Source organism: Nyctereutes procyonoides, unplaced genomic scaffold (assembly GCF_905146905.1).
Source record: "Nyctereutes procyonoides isolate TBG_1078 unplaced genomic scaffold, NYPRO_anot_genome, whole genome shotgun sequence".
Classification (NCBI taxonomy): domain Eukaryota; kingdom Metazoa; phylum Chordata; class Mammalia; order Carnivora; family Canidae; genus Nyctereutes; species Nyctereutes procyonoides.
In genome coordinates this window covers 41929525-41947220 of record NW_026575043.1, presented here as the reverse complement: position 1 = coordinate 41947220, position 17696 = coordinate 41929525, and the positions used below count along the sequence as shown (strand labels likewise).

The following is a 17696-nucleotide window of genomic DNA, read 5'->3' as shown; positions in this document are numbered from 1 at the left end:
TGTTTTTATGGTTTTTTTTTAAAGATTTATTTATTTATTTGTTTGTTTGTTTATTTATTTATTTATGATAGACAGAGAGACAGAGACAGAGACAGAGGCAGAGGGAAAAGCAGGCTCCATGCCGGGAGCCTGACTTGGGACTCGATCCCGGGACTCTAGGATCGCGCCCGGGCCAAAGGCAGGTGCCAAACCGCTGAGCCACCCAGGGATCCCTTTCATCAGATGTTTTAATAAAATCACCTCTTTTGCACCAAAGACGTCTCAAGAATTCTTTCTTAGCCATAGGGTCTGGACCTCACCTACATTCAAAACTGAATCATGAAAGATATTCATATAACGGAGCTTCCTGTGGGATGCTATGAAGGCTTTAAAAAAATTGATTCTATATACTTTTATCACCACCTCCTATCATTTTCTACTAGACTGTTAGTTTTATAACCAGAAAATACTGTTGTTTCTAAAAAGCTAGCAGATAAGATTAGCCACCAGGAGAACAGAGTCAAGAGGGTACTGTCAAAATGTCTATGTCTGGCCCATCAATTTCCTGAGAGGTTAACTGGAAGTCCCCTCAAAGAGGCAGACCTAGACTGTTACTAGAAAGAAGAGATGCTCTCGGTGGCCACCATCAAATTCTCTACCGCTCTTCTCAGGTTACTGTAGGAGATAATGCATAATAATCCTCAGTCTTTTGCTTCCAGGGTCTGAAGCCACAAGGAGTCAGTCTCAGACACACTCTAGTGAGGCTTTCCTTTATTCCTCCAAAGCACTTTCTGCTGGGAAATTCAACGGGATGGAGCAGAGCCTAGCAATTTAGGACAGGGTCTAAGGTCTCAGACCTGGGATTGAACCCTTTCACTTATAAATAGGGGAATTGGGAACTAAAACTTGCCTCAGTTTTCTTATCTGTAAAGTGAGGCGTAAGAAAAGCATCCAATTGACAGTGTTGTGAGGAATACTTGACTTAATTTGGGTAAAGAGCACCTGCAAATAGGTAGTACATAGTAAGTTATTCTAGTATAGTACATTGCCTGATAAGGAATATACAACTTGGTACAGACTTACGAACTAAAGAATGCATTTGGGTAGCCATTCAAGAAATACAGTTAGGTGGAAAGTAGTCTGAAAATGATATGCAGAGTACAAGTGTATGGGGCCACTTTTGCATGAACAGCATTTTGACTTAAAAGCAATTAAAATCCAGTAGATTCAAGAAAAGCTCTTTACCACCCCCCTCAACTGCCTGCTTTACCCGGAACAGAGCCATTAACAGAGATTCCTCTTTACCTAAGAAACATATGCATAATAAGGCAAACTTTGTTTTCCAAAAGCATGTCTCATTTTCCTGCTGGTTATTCTCTTTGTATTCTTTTTTTTTTTTTTTTTAAGATTTTATTTATTTATTCATGAGAGACACAGACAGAGAGAGAGAGGCAGAGACACCGGCAGAGGAAGAAGCAGGCTCCATGCAGGGAGCCCGATGTAGGACTCTGTTCTGGGACCCCAGGATCACGCCTTGGGCCGAAGGCAGGCGCTAAACCGCTGAGCCACCCAGGGATCCCCTCCCCTTTGTATTCTTGATCCCTTATACCTCTTCTAAGCTCCTGTAAACCTCTTGTTGACTATGGTTTTGTGGGGTGTTTTTTTTAAAGATTTTATTTGAGAGAGTGTGTCCTTGAGCAGGGCAAAGGGAGAGGGAGCAGTCTCCCCACCAAGCAGGGAGCCAGATGTGGGGCTGGATCCCAGGACTCCAGGATCATCACCTGAGTCAAAGGCAGAAGCTTAACCAACTGAGGCACCCAGGTGCCCACCGGTTCACTATGTTTGGAATTTCTTGTCTATGTGGATTTCCTGTATGCACAAAATTAAGTCTGGTTTTCTCTTGTTAATCTGTCTCATGTCAATTTGTTTGTTTGTTTTTTAAAGATTTTATTTATTCATAGAGGGGGGGGAGGGGCAGAGACATAAACAGAGGGAGAAGCAGGCTCCGTGCAGGGAGCCCGATGCGGGACATGAGCCCGGACTCCAAGATCACGCCCTGGGCCAAAGGCAGGCGCTAAACCGCTGAGCCACCCAGAGATCCCCAGGACTTTGCTTCCTTACTATTTATAGCATCCCTTCATTCTTCCTACTTTCTAGGAAAGATCAACTAAGTTACCCAATCATAAAACTATCCCTGCTTCCTGACAATATTAATTCTAGAACAAAGCCCTGCTTTCTTGAACTTTCCCCCAAATCACCTAAGACAGTCCCAAATCCTAAAAGAAGCCTTTTCTGACACCTCTTTGCTGAGACACTCCCTCACTATAAGCAGGAGTAAATCTGTTTAATTATAGGCGTGTTTAGGTGGTTTTTGGCCAAAGAGCATTGACTTTGGTATAAGCAACCAGACTGAAAGTAGTGTCATTCTCTGAGATGGGAAAAATGGTAAGATCAGCGGTTGGTGATATAGGAAAGTGTTGGGGTCGGAGCCGAGGGCCAAGCAAGAATTCTTGAGACATCTTGGGGGCAAAAAGGTGGTTTTATTAAAGTACAGGGACAGGACCCGTGGGCAGAAAGAGCTGTGCTGGGGGGTGAGGAGTGGCTGATGATATACTTTCAAGTTGGGAGGGGGTTAGGGAATATCATAAGTCTCTAAGAAATTTTGGAAGCAAGGTTTCTAAGACCTTGAGGGGACAGCTATTGTTAGGAAAAGGCCATTTATTACTATCTAGTAAAACTTTAGTTATGAGATTCTTTACATGAATATGGGTGGGTCATATGCTTGGAGGATGACTGCTAACATGTCTCTTGGGAAGTAGAGATAAAGTTTCCAAAGGAATTTTATATGTGTTAAAATAGACTTACAGGATCATGGAGGTCAAGCTAATATCAAGCTAAGATCGCCTTTTGCAATACTTTTGCAAAGTATTAACATTGAGGCAGCTCTGGGTTCCTAGAGGAATGTCCCGGCCTATTTCAAGGACTTCTCAATGGAGTATTAGTAGTAAAGAAATTAAGTTGTTATTTTGCCTGTCTCTCATGTCATTTGGGGTCAACCAACTCTGCTAGCCCCTCCGGCAAGACTGTTTCCAGATCTAGGCAGAGGCCTTAGACTTGACACTACCTCTCACAGTGCTCTGAGTATTTTACAGATACCTCCAAGCTGTTCCCCCTAAGACAACACCAAACTTTATTCATATTAAAACACGGAAATAATTAATAGCTGATAGTTAATGAGTATGTGCTATATGCCAAGCATTGCTCTAAGAGATGTAGTTTTCGTTTTTTAAAGTAGGATCTGGGCAGCCCGGGTGGCCCAGCGGTTTAGCGCCTGCCTTCGGCCCGGGGCGTGATCCTGGAGACCCGGGATCGAGTCCCCACATGGGGCTCCCTGCATGGAGCCTGCTTCTCCCTCTGCCGCTGTCTCTGCCCTTTCTCTCTGTGTCTCTTATTAATAAATAAATAAAATAAAAAGTAGGATGTATGCCCAACATGGGGCTTGAGCTCACCACCCGAGATCCAGTCACAGGCTCTACCCACTGAACCAGGCAGGCGCTTCAGGATGTTGTAATTCATTTGCTTCTCCCATCAACCCTAAGAAGATAGGTGCTGTTGTTATCAGGTTTTACGACTGAGAAAACAGCTACAGAAACGCGAGGCAGGCAGAGGCGGCCATCCCAGTTGTAGTCCGCTCGGACTGCAACTCCCAGTATCCCTCGCGGCAGCCACTCTCCACACACAACAAATCCCGGCGTGCCCCGGGGCGGCCCGGGGTGGAGGGTTCTAGAAGGCGTGACGTGGGGTCGAGAGCGGGCTCAGAGGCGGGCGCCTCTCTGCCGTCGCTGTGGCCGCAGCTGCCGGGCCTGGGGACGCGGGCGGTCGTGGCCGTGGGCGCAGCCTCCTGGTCTCCCCGGCCATGGCCGCGCTCGGCCGGCCCTTCAGCGGCCTCCCCTTGAGCGGCGGTCCGGACTTCCTGCAGCCGCCGCCGGCCTTCCCCGCCCGGGCCTTCCCGCCGGGAGCGGACGGCGCCGAGCTGGTTCCGCGGCCGGGACCCCGCGCCGCCCCGAGCCCCGCGGGCGGGAGCGCGGCGCGCGGACGGTGAGGAGCCCGGCGGGCGCGGCGCGGGGCGGGCGGGCGCGCGGCTCGGGCTCGTTACGCGTCCTCACGACCCTCGGCGGGGGGCGCCTGAGCCCCGGGGGCGTTAGCCGTAAGGCGCCCGGGAGTCCGGAGCGGACCCGAGCGGCGCGGCGCCGAGGCTTTCCCGAGCCCGGCCGACCGCAGCGCGGAGGCGCCCTGGGCACGGCCGCGGGGGCTGACCTCCAGGGCCCCGCCCCCACTCGGCTTTCTCGCCCGCAGCGTGGGGCAGAAGCGGGTCCTGTTAGTGGGATCGTAAGTGCGGTGCTTATGAGCACCGTGCTTGCCCCCAGAAACGTTTTCCCCTACGTAGGTCAGTCCCTCCAGCTGTGTTTCCCACTCCCTTGGCAAAGTGGGAAGTTGAGATTTCAACTTCTAGTTATGTCGGGACCACCCAACCTGAGCGACCTTGTGATCTGTCTGTCCAATCCCAGTCGGCCTGGAAGGGGACAGCCAGTACTCGTGGAATGAGCGAGATTGTTGGGGAAAGGGAGAGTGGAGGCCGAGAGCACAGGCTCAGTGAATTTCTCAATTGACTAATGTTTGTTTGTTTGTTTGTTTGTTTCAACAGTGTTTCAGTGCGCTGTAAAAAGAAACACAAGCGAGAGGAGGAGGATGATGAGTAAGTGTCAGGTGCCATCTGTTCACCTTAGGTCGCTTAAATTTAACCTGTTTTATATCCTCGACTATTTAAGTGAAAAGGTGAATCATTAAGTATCTCTGCAGGGCGATACAAGGAACTGGTAACTGGTTGCCTTTTGGGGAAAGTAACTGGGTAGCTGGCATATCAGAGGGACACTTCTCCCTCTACTCCTTAGTAATGTTTGCATTTTCATCCATGTGAATATTACGACATGGACAAAGTTAAAAGAATTTCAGGTGTGCAAAAGGATACAAATTGTAAAGTCTTAGAGTGCCTGTTACCTGTTTCCTATGTCCCTTTTGGAAGATAATCTAAAAGCTTAACAAGTTTATAACTGTATATACCTCTGCTCTTCTACATTTGTAAAAGGTAACTCCCCTCGTTGTGCAACACTTGGATCTTTTTATTTTACTCTCCTAGTTTGTTGCATATGGGTGCATTTCTTTTGCAACATTGAATATATTTCTGTTGGAAGGCTAGGTATAGATCATTAATTAGTCTCCTGTTGATAGATTTCTAAATTATATCTAATCTTTTGCTTTTACTGTAGATTAAAGCTACTGTGTCCATTCTTTTTAAAGTTCCTTGTGTATATTTGCAAGTGGGTTAATGGATTCCTAGGTGCTGAATTGCTTGCATTTTAAATTTTGAACAAGAGTGTTGCCGATTTATATTCCTTTTAACAGTGGAAATGCCTGTTTCTCCATCTTCTCACCAGAACTGTCTTTTCAAACTTTTTCACTAAACTCAAAGGTTAAAAAATTGTATCTCATAGACAGGCAGTCTAATAGAAAAATGAATGGAAGAATCAAAGAGGATATCCAAATGACCAATAAATGAAAGGTGTTCATTCAACCTTATCAGTCTTCAGAGGAATGCCTAGTAAAGCCTCAATGAGATATGCTACTTTACCACTAGGTACTGGAGCACCAATGCAGTATTATAGTTGAGACAGTACAAGCACTTTGGGAAATAGTTTGGCATTATCTAGTAAGTTAAAGACATACATACATACTCTGTTACCCAACAGTTCACCTCTTGAATGTGTACACGATTGGAACAGGAGACACAAGAAAGTCCATAGCATCCTTGTTCATAATAGCTCAAAGCAGAAAAGACCTGTATGTCCCTCAGTAGTAAAATGGATAAAGAAAATTACAAATTCATACAATGGAGTTGTATTAAGCAAAAAAGGGGAGAAAATGGAATGTATTATACCTATCAATGTAGATATGTCTTATAAGCATAGTATGAGCAAAAGAAACATCCAAGAATATGTACAGTATAAATTCTTTAAGCATACAGTTGAAAGCTGGGCAAAACTAAACATAGTGTAGGGATGCATATCTACATGCATGATGATGTATTTTTTTTTAATTTTTATTTATTTATGATAGGCACACAGTGAGAGAGAGAGAGAGAGAGAGGCAGAGACACAGGCAGAGGGAGAAGCAGGCTCCATGCACCGGGAGCCCGACGTGGGATTCGATCCCGGGTCTCCAGGATCGCGCCCTGGGCCAAAGGCAGGCGCCAAACCACTGCGCCACCCAGGGATCCCATGATGATGTATTTTTAAAAAGAAGTAAATAACCTAGTGTTTACCTGTAGGGAAAAGGAAATAGAGTACCATTTTGGGATGTTGGTGAGGGTCAATATCTTGAATGTTATTTTCATGGATGTTTGTTTTCTAATTATTCATTGAATTGTGTTAGCATAGGATTTTATACTTAAAATTAGATCTTTTTTTCAGACCACTGTTTTGATTTATATTTGGTAAACTAAAGTTATTTTGAACATCTTTACATTTAATACATTTGTGTTTAAGTGTGTCATTTGTTCCTGTTTTTGCACATTTTCTATTGGCTTATTGATCTTTTTCATGTTCATGTATAAGAAATCTCTAGTACAAAAAGTAGCTTATTGCTTCTTTAAAAGATTTTATTTTTTTATTTTTTTTTTTTTTCTTAAAGGAATGTTTTCCTGGCCTTTATTTTTTTTTTCCTTTTTTTTTTTTTTTTAATTTTTATTTATTTATGATAGCACAGAGAGAGAGAGAGGCAGAGACACAGGCAGAGGGAGAAGCAGGCTCCATGCACCGGGAGCCCGACGTGGGATTCGATCCCAGGTCTCCAGGATCGCGCCCTGGGCCAAAGGCAGGCGCCAAACCGCTGCGCCACCCAGGGATCCCGATTTTATTTTTTTTATTGGACAGGGAGCACAAGCAGGGGGAGCAGCAGGCAGAGGGAGAAACAGGCTCCTTGTGGAGTAGGGAGCCTGGTGTGGGGCTTAATCCCAGAAGCCTGAGACCATGACCTGAACCAAAGTCAGATGTATAACTGACTGAGCCACCCAGTCGCCCCAGAAATCAGTAGTTTATTATGTGTGTTATGTTTCCCCAAAATTTGTCATTGGTCTTTTTACTTTGTGTAAGTTTTGCTTATTTGTTTGCTTTTTGGACAGCAGAAACTTTGGATTTTCCACTCTTGCTTGCTGATGCATAGGCTAAATAGATTTAAAAGTTGCCTTAGTTTAAAAACCACCACACCAGACAATATTTATATTCTTAATTGCCCTGGGATTGCTGCAGATACACAGGGATCTCTTTGCTTTTTTCTTTTGGCATATACTATAAGATAAGTGAATAGGGGCACCTGGGTGGCTCAGTCTGTTGAACGGCCGATTCCTGGTTTTGGCTCAAGTAGTGATCTCAGGGTCAGGAGATCAAGCCCAGTGTCAGGCTCCACACTCAGCAAGGAATCTGCTTCTCTCCACCACCCCGCACCCTTACTCCTGCTCACGCTCTCTAAAATAAATTAATTAAATCTTAAAAAAAAAAAGAGATAAATGAATAAAGAGTTCCAGTGTGAAAAGTTTGAAGCATAAAATTTGTTGGCTTAAAAATGTAACCAACTTTGGGGTGCGTAGCTGGTTCTGTCCAAGGAGCATGCAATCCTTGATCTTGCGGGTTGGGAGTTCCAGCCCTACATTGGATGTAACACTTACTTTAAAAAATTAAACTGCCTTTAATTTACAGATGGAGAGATTAAACCCCTGAGAATGAGGAGCTTGACATTTGAATACCTAATGCCCAGAAGTGTACTGCCCACCTGCCACTTCCATGGCTCTTATCTGTACTTTGAAGTCTTTTATAGCTCATTTTCTTTGAAACTTAATTATCATTGATCTCTAATTATATGCAAAACGGACCTACAGGCATAAAATAATACAGTCCAAATCATGTTGGAGGTCAGAGATCAGAACCCAGCTCTTAAACTCAGTTGCATTTCATAGTTGAATTGTTGGATGTACTAGGAAATTACCTGTACAGATTTTTTCTGCGTTTTCTTAGCTGGTTTTATGTGTGTAGCTTTTCTCCTGCTTTCCAAAACACCGCAAAACTATCCAGGTACTACAGAAATATGTGATGTATAGCTATACATTCTTAATGTTTTCTTATCAATTAAAGCAAATTATAAATTAAACATATTCTCGTGCTTACTCTGGCAGCATAGACTAAAATTGGAACAATACAAAGACGATTAGCATGGGCCCTTGTGCAAGAATGATATGCAAATTTGTGAGGGGTTCCATATATTTAGATGATAGCTACAGTTGTGTGTTTTTTTTTTAATGATTTTATTTATTAGCATGAGTGGAGCAAAGAGGAGAGGGAGAAGCAGACTCCCTGCTGAGCAGAGAGCCCGATGATGTGTGGCTCAATCCCAGGACTTTGGGATTATGACTTGAACTAAAGGCAGGCACCCTATCCTGATAACTACAGTTGTGAGCATAGCATAAGATACAGTGTTGTTGAATCACTACGTTGTACATCTGAAACTAATGTAACATTGCATGTCAACTGTACTCAAAGACTTTAAAAATCTAAACACTTGGGATCCCTGGGTGGCGCAGCGGTTTGGCGCCTGCCTTTGGCCCAGGGCGCGATCCTGGAGACCCGGGATCGAATCCCACATCGGGCTCCCGGTGCATGGAGCCTGCTTCTCCCTCTGCCTGTGTCTCTGCCTCTCTCTCTCTCTCTCTCTGTGACTATCATAAAAAAAAAAAAAAATCTAAACACTTAAATTATTTAATAGCCGATTCCAATAAAAGTCTAGGTTCGAAAGAGCATCACTATTTGTCAGATTTTATATTGCCAGAGGCTTTAATGTTGATTTTTGCAGGTTTTTTTGTGTTTTGTTTTGTAGTCTTAACAGGATTAGAAATTTGTCTTTATGGGGATCTCTGCGTGGCTCAGCGGTTTAGCACCTGCCTTCGGCCCAGGGCGGGATTCTGGAGACCCCGGGTTGAGTTCCATGTCGGCAGGGAGAGCCTGCTTCTCCCTCTGCCAGTGTCTCTGCCTCTCTGTCTCTGCCTCTGTCTCTCTCATGAGTAAATAAATAAAATCTTAAAAAAAAAAACAAAAAGAAATTTCTCTTTGTAAAATACATACCACTTCCTTTGACCTTCAGTTTATAGAGTCATAAGCTGTGGTAGCCGTTAATGATTTTTTTTTTTTTTTTTTTTTTAGGTTGCAGAGCTGTGTTCTGTTTTTTGAGGCTGTACTTGCTAATGCCCAAGCAATAAAGTACATCTGGTCTTGGGACTTAAATAGAATAGTTGTCTATATATATATATATATTTTATAGTTGTCTATTTAACCTGCTTCAGAATTTAACCTGCTTCAGACAGTTTTCAGCTAAATTGGGCATGTTGCAGTGCATGCAAATACTAGTTCATGGTTAGAGCTTGAAGTGTTTGAACTTCCTTAAGGAGGCCATCAGTTTCAGTGAAAAGAGCATGGAGCTCTGACTTGTGTCCAACATGCAACTCTACCTTATATGACACTTAGAAGAGGGCACTTTAGCTTTTTTAGGTCTTAGTTTCCAAATCTGCAAAAGTTAAGTTGATGAACTCTAAGGGCTCTATGAAATATAAATTTTTCTAGGAAGTGAAAATGGTTTATGATGCAAAGTGGGAGAAAAATGTACCCCATTATAGTAAGGGACTCAGAGCCAAATAAGAGTCTTCTGACATTTCAGAGGACCAAGAAATCAGCAGTATTGGAGGCATCTGGGTGACCTTGTTGGTTAAGTGGCTGCCTTCTGCTTAGGTCACGACCCCAGGGTTCTGGGATCGAGCCCCTGCATCAGGCTCCCTACTCTTTGGGGAGCCTGCTTCTGCCCCTTCCCCTGCTTGTGCACACATGTATGCATGCTACTGCTTGGTGTCTGTCTGTCTGTCTCTCTCTCTCTCTCTCTCTCTCTCAAGTAAATAAATAAATAAAGTTTTTTAATGTCTTCTGCAACCTGTACTACTTGGAACAGACCTAATGAAGTTATATATTTTTTGCCCTAAGGGAAGATAGGATGCCTGTAGACCACCTCCCCATATGGAGCAAGCAGAATTAGGACAAAATATGACTGGTGCTCAACTGCCGCTTTGTGATTTTGGTTTCTTTCCATTTGACCTATCCAGAGCCAAAGAAATGGGAATGACTTCTAAGTTCCCACATTGAACACTAATCTGAAAAAAGCACAATCTTGCAGGTACAGTCTAATTTGTCAGAGCAGAAGAAAACATCTCTCGAGGCTGTTAGAATGACAGAAAAGAAAATTAATGATTTCCTATCTTATAATCACATGCTGTCAAAAAATCAGATTTTTTTTTTTTACATGAGAGTTTGGTTAGAGATAGGGATGATAAACATTTCATTTATATGACTCTGAATTGTCATTGAATTTTTTTTTTCAGTTGTCCAGTAAGAAAGAAAAGGCTAACTGAAGCAGGGCTCTGTGCTGGTCCTAATGACTGGATTCTTTGTGCACATCAGGATATAGAGAGTCATGGAGTAAATCCGTGCACTAGTGGCCTCTCCGCACCTGGCATGTTAGATGTTATTTGTGAAGAAATGGATCAGACAACCGGAGAACCACAGTGTGAAGTTGCCCGAAGGAGGCTTCAAGAAATTGAGGACAGGTAAATGGGTAGCATATGTTGCTGGCTTATTTGCTGTTCCTCTGTGACGTCTCTACTCATTTAAGCTAGTCTAATTCATCATTGAGTAATAACGGTGATCCTCAGCCTCTCAGACTATGAAAAATCTGAGAACTCAGGAGTTTGCACATTTAATGTTAAGCTCATAGAACTGTGCTAAATATTTTCACCTACTCTCTGAATATAAATTTTTGGTTTATGGGAATTTTCAAGGACACATTCTTCAAATCTGATTGCATGTATGTACTTTTTCCCTTGGAGTCTCATATTTTACTTGATCTTTTCCTGTAGCACCTCTTGCCTTTATTGTGTTTTTAAATTTCATCTAATTACTAGAATATATATAATAGCTTGACTAGATAATTTTTCTTTCTCTGCTTCTGCTGTCTTTATTTAGGATAATTGACGAAGATGAGGAAGTGGAAGCTGACAGAAATATCAATCATCTCCCCAGTCTTGTTCTTTCTGACACCATGAAAACCAGTTTGAAGAGGGAATTTGATGAAGTCTTTACAAAGAAAATGATTGAGTCCATGTAAGTGTTGGCTCCTGGTTTCCATTTATTTATTTTTTAAAATGTATTTATTTGAGATGGAGCAGGGGAAGGAACAGAGGCAGAGGGACAAGCAGACTCCATGCTGAGCACAGAGCCCAACACAAGGTTTGATCCCACAATCTTGAGATCATGACTTGAACCAAAATCAAAGTTAGAGGATTAACCAAATGAGCCACCCAGGCACCCCCTTGGTTCTGTTTAATTATGATCTTGAAGAGAAACCCATTGTCTCTAGACATGGCCTGTCCTATCCTAGTCCTCTCTTTGTCCCCTGATCACCAGCAAAATGAAAGCACAATAGGTTTTATATTTAGCTTAGGTTGGATATAGGCCTTTTTCTTTTTCTTTTCTTTTTTTTTTTTTTTTTAAGATTTTATTTATGTATACATGAGAGACAGAGAGAGAGGCAGAGAAGAGACACAGGCAGAGGGAGAAGCAGGCTCCATGCAGGGAGCCCAATGTGGGACCGATCCCGGGTCTCCAGGATCATGCTGTGGGCCAAAGGCAGATGCTCAACCGCTGAGCCACCCAGGTGTCCCAATATAGGCCTCTTTCTTAGTTCATTGGGGGTGAGCAAAATGCTGTGCAAGGAGAAGTTTGAAGTGTGCAGGAGTGGCTACCTTACCTTCTTAACCTCCAATTCTTTTGAAGTCCTGAAATGCACTATCATCTGTTATTTGGGATTGGGAGGATTGGCAAGAGAGTTCATTCTCTCCTAAATTCTTGTCATAAGATATGGGAACCACATTTCAAAAGCTCTTGCTTACCAGTCTCTCTCAATTATTCAGGAACACCACTGAGACCTAGAAAACAAACCAAAAGAAATCTCCCAGTAGTCAAAATAGTTACCACAAAGGCCACAATCCAAAGCTGACATTATTATCTCATAGTGGATAGCCCGTCAGGGCTTTAGCTCTGAGCCATTTTGCTATTTATTTTATTTTATTTTATTTTACGCATGAGAGACAGAGAGAGGCAGACACACAGGCAGAGGAAGAAGCATGCTCCTCACAAGAAGCCTGATGGGGGATTCGATTCCCGGACCGGGATCACGCCCTGAGCCGAAGGCGGATGCTCAACCACTGAGCCACCCAGATGTCTCTAAGCCATTTTGCTCTTAAGTTAGCCATAGTTTAATGAGTTTAATTATCTGGTTTCCCAGAACATCAGAGTAGAAACACAGAAACAGGAAGTGAGAACAAACTCATAGTAGTGGGTAGTGGCAGAATAATCATGTGAGGACAAGAGAGGAAACGTAAGAGTGTAAAGAACAAAGCAGGCTTGGGGGCTGTTGACACAAAACCTAATGATAGCCCTGTAATTCTTATAGTCCTTGAGTTTACATGATCTGAAACAGTCATTATTCACGTGTAAAATAGTAGTCAAGTTATAAAGTGCCATTTACGTGTTGCCTAGGAAAGACTAAATAGATTCATACATAGAGTAGATTCAGGTATCTGAAAAAATCTCTTAGAACACCAGCTCCAGTGATGCCAGGTAGATGGGGAATTACTGCCTTTGGCCATAGTTGGTTCAGGTGATGTTAGATCACGGAAGTTTTGCATTAGCCCCTTAGCTTGGGCCTATAATAAACTACTCAGCTCTGAGAGTGGGTAAATAGTTTTGTCAAGCAGGTCATGTTGCTCTATAGCCTAAAAAATAGCACTTTTTTTCTTGGTAGTTTTCCAGAAGCTAGCTTTTGAGTGTGTTCTTCAGTGTGATTTGTCTTACTTGCCTTTGGGTCCCAGAAACCACCAAACCATCATTGAGTGGAGGAGGACTGAGGCAGAGGCAGGCATTGGGGACATAATCATTTGGGCTTATTGCAAAAAGCATTCTGCTTTGTAGCTGTACTAAGCAAAAGGCATAGGGAGATATTTTTAATGTGTTTGGTCAGTATTTCATTTTCATTTATAATGATTTAGTACAAAGTAGTAGTAGCCCATAACTACTAATATTAACCACAATTTAAGAAATTTATGACATTAGGGCGGTCCTGGTGGTGCAGCGGTTTAGCGCTGCCTGCAGCCTGAGGTGTGATCTTGGAGACCTGAGATCGAGTCCCACGTTGGGCTCCCTGAGTGGAGCCTGCTTCTCTCTCTGCCTGTGTCTCTGTGTCTCTCATGAATAAATAAATAAAATCTTAAAAAAAAAAATTATGACATTAAATTAAGGGCCTCTATTTTTCATATTGAATATTTATGTTGCTTTTATATATTTTTGTTTGTTTTGCTTTTATATTATTTTTAAAGATCGTACCTAATCTCTACACCCAGTGTGGGGCTCGAACTTAGAACCCCAGGATCAGGAGTCACGTGTTCTACTGACTGAGCCAGTCAGGCACCCCTGTATTACTTTATTTACTTACTTATTTTATTTTTTATTTTTTTAAGATTAAAAAATGAGAGACAAAGCGCGGGGGGGGGGGGTGGGCAGAGACACAGGCAGAGGGAAAAGCAGGCTCCATACAGGGAGCCCGACTTGGGACTCAATCCCATGTCTCCAGGATCAGGCCCTGGGATGAAGGCGGCGCTAAACCGCTGAGCCACTGGGGCTGCCCTGTATCACTTTAAATCACATCAATATAACTAGTTCGTTTGCTTAAAAATATGTGCAGAACAGGGGCACGTTAAGCATCCAATTCTTGATTTCGGCTTGGGTCATAATCTCAAGGTCCTAGAATTGAGCCAGTAGTTCACTCCATGCTCAGCAGAGCCTGCTTGGGATTCTGTGTGTCTCCCTCTGCTCCTCCCCCTACTCATGTGCATATGGTTCTGCTTTTTTTCTCTAAAATAAATCTCTAAAAATATGGACAGTACTATAAAATTGTATGTATTCGAGTGGCCTTTCTAAAGATCTATTTAGATCATCAAAAATTTATTTTGATGCCTTCAGTTCTTAATTCTAGATATTTGATAGCAAACATTCAACATGTATCTTTTATTTCCATATCCTAAAATTTTTGATAAAAATCTTTTTTATTTCATAGGAGCCGTCCTTCCATGGAGCTTGTGCTCTGGAAACCTCTCCCTGAACTCCTTTCTGATAAGCCAAAGCCGTCATCTAATGCTAAGAACTACACAGGAGAGAGCCAAACTAAGCATGCAGCTGCTGGCACTGCCTTCCCTGGGAGAACTGAACTGTTCTTGGAACCTCGGCAAACGGGGATGCCTGTTTACAATAGTTTGGAGACAGCTGCTTGCACAGAAGAAGAGATGGAACTCTAAAACCAGTTTCTATACTAAAGTTGTCAAATTTTAGGTGGCTCATGTATTTAGTCGTGAGCCTCCTTGTATTTGTATAGTATAGGGACTTGAAAGTTTTATGAAACGGGTGTAATATCTCCACCTGTGATTTGGGGTGGGACTCTGATTTTGGGTAGCCATTTCGTGAATCCAACTTTTTGCCAAGGAAGCTTGTCTCGAGGGAAAACGGTTTACTAGGGAGCTTATTAAGGGAATGTGAAATTAGCTTGCAAAGGCAAGTATATAAGCTGTGTGTCTAAGGGTGACTTAAGTCATCTGTCACATTGTCTAAACCATTCAGATAGTTGGCAAATATTTAGACACTTGAATCTGAAAACGATGCATTAAGAAAGAAGGATGCTCCTACTATGTACTCTGACAGCTGAGTCACAACTGCATCTTCAGATCAGAGCTCTTGTTTACAGTGGTGACTATATATGATTGGGAAGAGGAGGGAGGAAAGCAGTAGCTTGAGCCTTTTGCTAAGAGATTTAATAGGAGCTCTGAGACTTGTATATTGTCAATTCTGAGTAGCTATGTTGATGAAATAGCTGGTAGCTGTGTGGCTCACCTCTGAAAATGCAATGAAAATACAAAGAAAAGATTTTTCCTTCAAGGCTTTTTTGCCTTGTGCTACTGTTGCTCCTTGGTTTCCCTTGCATAATTAATAAGCCCAGTTATTCAGAAATGTTTACAACTTCTTTAACTTTGATCGATCCTTAAAAAGCGATTGAGAGGTAACCCATGTGCAGATTGACTATGGGAGAAGCCTCCCTTAAGTTATCCCAAGGAACTGCCATGTCAGCGAAGCCTGGCACTGATAGGTATTTTTAAAAAGGTTGTACCTATATTAGCAAGTTGAGTATTTTGGCATTAATGTAGAAAATAATGATGAATAATTAACTGAGAACCTATGGGTAAGTGACGTTGAGATGTACTGAACTAGCCACTCTGCCTGGTGCTTCAGCTGTTGGGCAGTAAACCTCAGTTAGTAGAGAATAGCTTCCTGCTAGCAGGACATCTTCATCTTTAGGAACTAAACCAGGCTCAAGGTGTCCTTTGGGGATAACCAGGATTGAAGTTTTTTTTATTTCTCAGGAAGGGCTCTTCTGTGTTACAATGTCTCAGTGCCGAGTAAACTAACACTTCCTTCAATGCTACAGAATGTCCACTATAACTTAATGAAATGAGTGTAATAGTGTAATACTGGCCCTTACATCACACGGCAGGAGACCACCCCAGTTCTTTTCATTTTGTTTTCTGGGTTTCTTCCCCCTTTGTAGGAATCAGATAACCTTGTGTAGGAAATAAAAAATGGCTTCTGCCAAGTAGAGGTGACTTTAGAAACCAGCTCCCAGGCATTTTCAAAACCCATGCTGAAATCCCTCCCCTTATTACAGATGGTGTAGAAGTAACGAGTCTGTTAATTGGACTGTTTCTTCCCTTGCCTGTTGTTCCTGCTTTCTCTATTTCTGTCTGGATAGTCAGGAAAAGATTTAATGTTTAATATTTAAACAATATTTAATGTCTACACAGTAAAATTATTCGAACTTCAAACCAGTGTTAAAACCAGTTGGAAACCAGCTAATAGTTTCTTAATCTCAGATTTAGAGATGAATGTAAACTGTATTCTGTTGAAATGTGCAAGTGTTTGATTCATGCCGTTTGAAAAACTCCTGCCTTTAGGTCATTGTTTAATGGGACCAACTTAAAGTTTGTAGCCTTAAAGAAATCGCCGTGCTAAAAAAGTTTGTTCTGGTATAACTCAAAAACATGAAGTGAATGCCCAGAATTTGGAGTTAGTCCCGGTGTTAGGACGGACGGGAAGGTGAGAACTTCCAAAGAAAGACCCAAAAGACACTAAGATAGGCTTCGATAGGAATTGTGGGCGAGGCCTCTGATCAAAGGTCTGTATGGGGGAAGGAGGAAGAGCTCCATACAGGGCTCTGATACCACTGGTGTAAAATACAGGAGAGAATGAAGAGTCTGTTAATTAAAATCCAAACAATGTTTCAGGAGTCAGATTATCTGACATGGTTAATTATTTCTGCAGGAAAATGGATGTTTAATGCTCCTTTTTAAACTTTATCCTTTTGCATATGTTTGTACAGAAATTTTCTTCATCCTTGTGGTGCTTATTCATCTGAGCCGTCTCCACAGTCTCCATGCCTTTATTTTGTTTTCCTTCTGTAGTGTAAGGCTTTTGCTTTTGCCTTAAGGTTTCCTTAGGGAATCAACAGGTCTTTTCATTTTGTACAGCTTTTGAAGCATGGATCAAACATTGGCTTACAATGCTAATGTGTGAAGAGAAAAATTATCTGAAGCAGGTGAGCTTTAATGAACAAATGTATATTTTCTCTGAGTTTGAGTAGGGTGTGTGTGGGATTTTTTTAAAAATATCAAATTAAGTCCAGTTCCCACAAATATTAATCAGTCATAAAACAGAAACAAAAATAAAACCTGCTACTCATTTTTGAAAAGGTGCAAATGTAAAATTTGGGAAAATAGGGTGGGGGCTGGAACGATGGAAAGAATGCTTATTATAAGCAGGTTCATTAATTATTTTGGTTTCGTTGATAGTGATAAGAATGGTGCAGTACTAGGAAGGTTCTGGAAGATGCTGTCAATTTTACTTTAAAATGAGAATCTGGTGTTTCTGTATTTTATTTTCAATAAAACTTCTTAAGTGTTTTGACTTTTTGAAGTATTTGTATTCTGCATATAACAAATCCGCTACCTCTGCTTTCCTCTAAATATGTTTTGTTGTTGTTGTTTTTTAATATTTATTTATTCATGAGAGACCCACAGAGAGAGAAGCAGAGACACAGGCAGAGGGAAAAGCAGGCTCCATGCAGGGAGCCCAATGTGGGACTCCATCCCGGACCCTGGGATCACACCCTGAGTTGAAAGCAGACGCTAAACTGCTGAGCCACCCAGACGTCCCCCTCTAAATTGTGTTTAAAGCAGCATTCATATCAGAGAGGGACTTAAATTTATCTCAAAGAGATGATTATGTTGGGTTAAAGGTAAGCTTCATAAGTGAGTTCACTTTCCAAAATAGGCTGTTTTGCAGTTCTAAAACCTATAGAATGCTTTCTAATCTGCTTATGCGTTTGCTGCTGTCAGTCAACGGCATTGATCGGCA

General features: G+C 42.2%; 2 protein-coding genes and 1 non-coding gene across 3 annotated transcripts in view; 2 read left to right on the top strand and 1 right to left on the bottom strand.

Moving 5' to 3' along the window:
• The window catches only part of CHEK2 (checkpoint kinase 2), a 92533-nt gene extending 88988 nt beyond the window's left edge, over positions 1-3545 (bottom strand). Inside the window, exon 1 of the mRNA XM_055322505.1 lies at positions 3489-3545. The gene's annotated coding sequence lies outside the window, so the exon portion shown is untranslated. The remainder of the gene's footprint in view (positions 1-3488) is intronic.
• A 227-nt stretch (positions 3546-3772) lies between these two features.
• CCDC117 (coiled-coil domain containing 117) lies at positions 3773-17246 on the top strand. The gene is made up of 5 exons (XM_055323204.1): positions 3773-4077; positions 4685-4735; positions 10508-10732; positions 11148-11285; positions 14296-17246. Exons 1-5 carry the CDS (start codon positions 3896-3898, stop codon positions 14531-14533), a joined length of 834 nt encoding a protein of 277 aa, XP_055179179.1. The 5' UTR covers positions 3773-3895; the 3' UTR covers positions 14534-17246.
• On the top strand, positions 8250-8353 carry LOC129508437 (U6 spliceosomal RNA). Its single transcript, XR_008664175.1, has one exon. It is a non-coding gene; the product is annotated as a U6 spliceosomal RNA (small nuclear RNA).
• Positions 17247-17696: the final 450 nt, after the last annotated feature.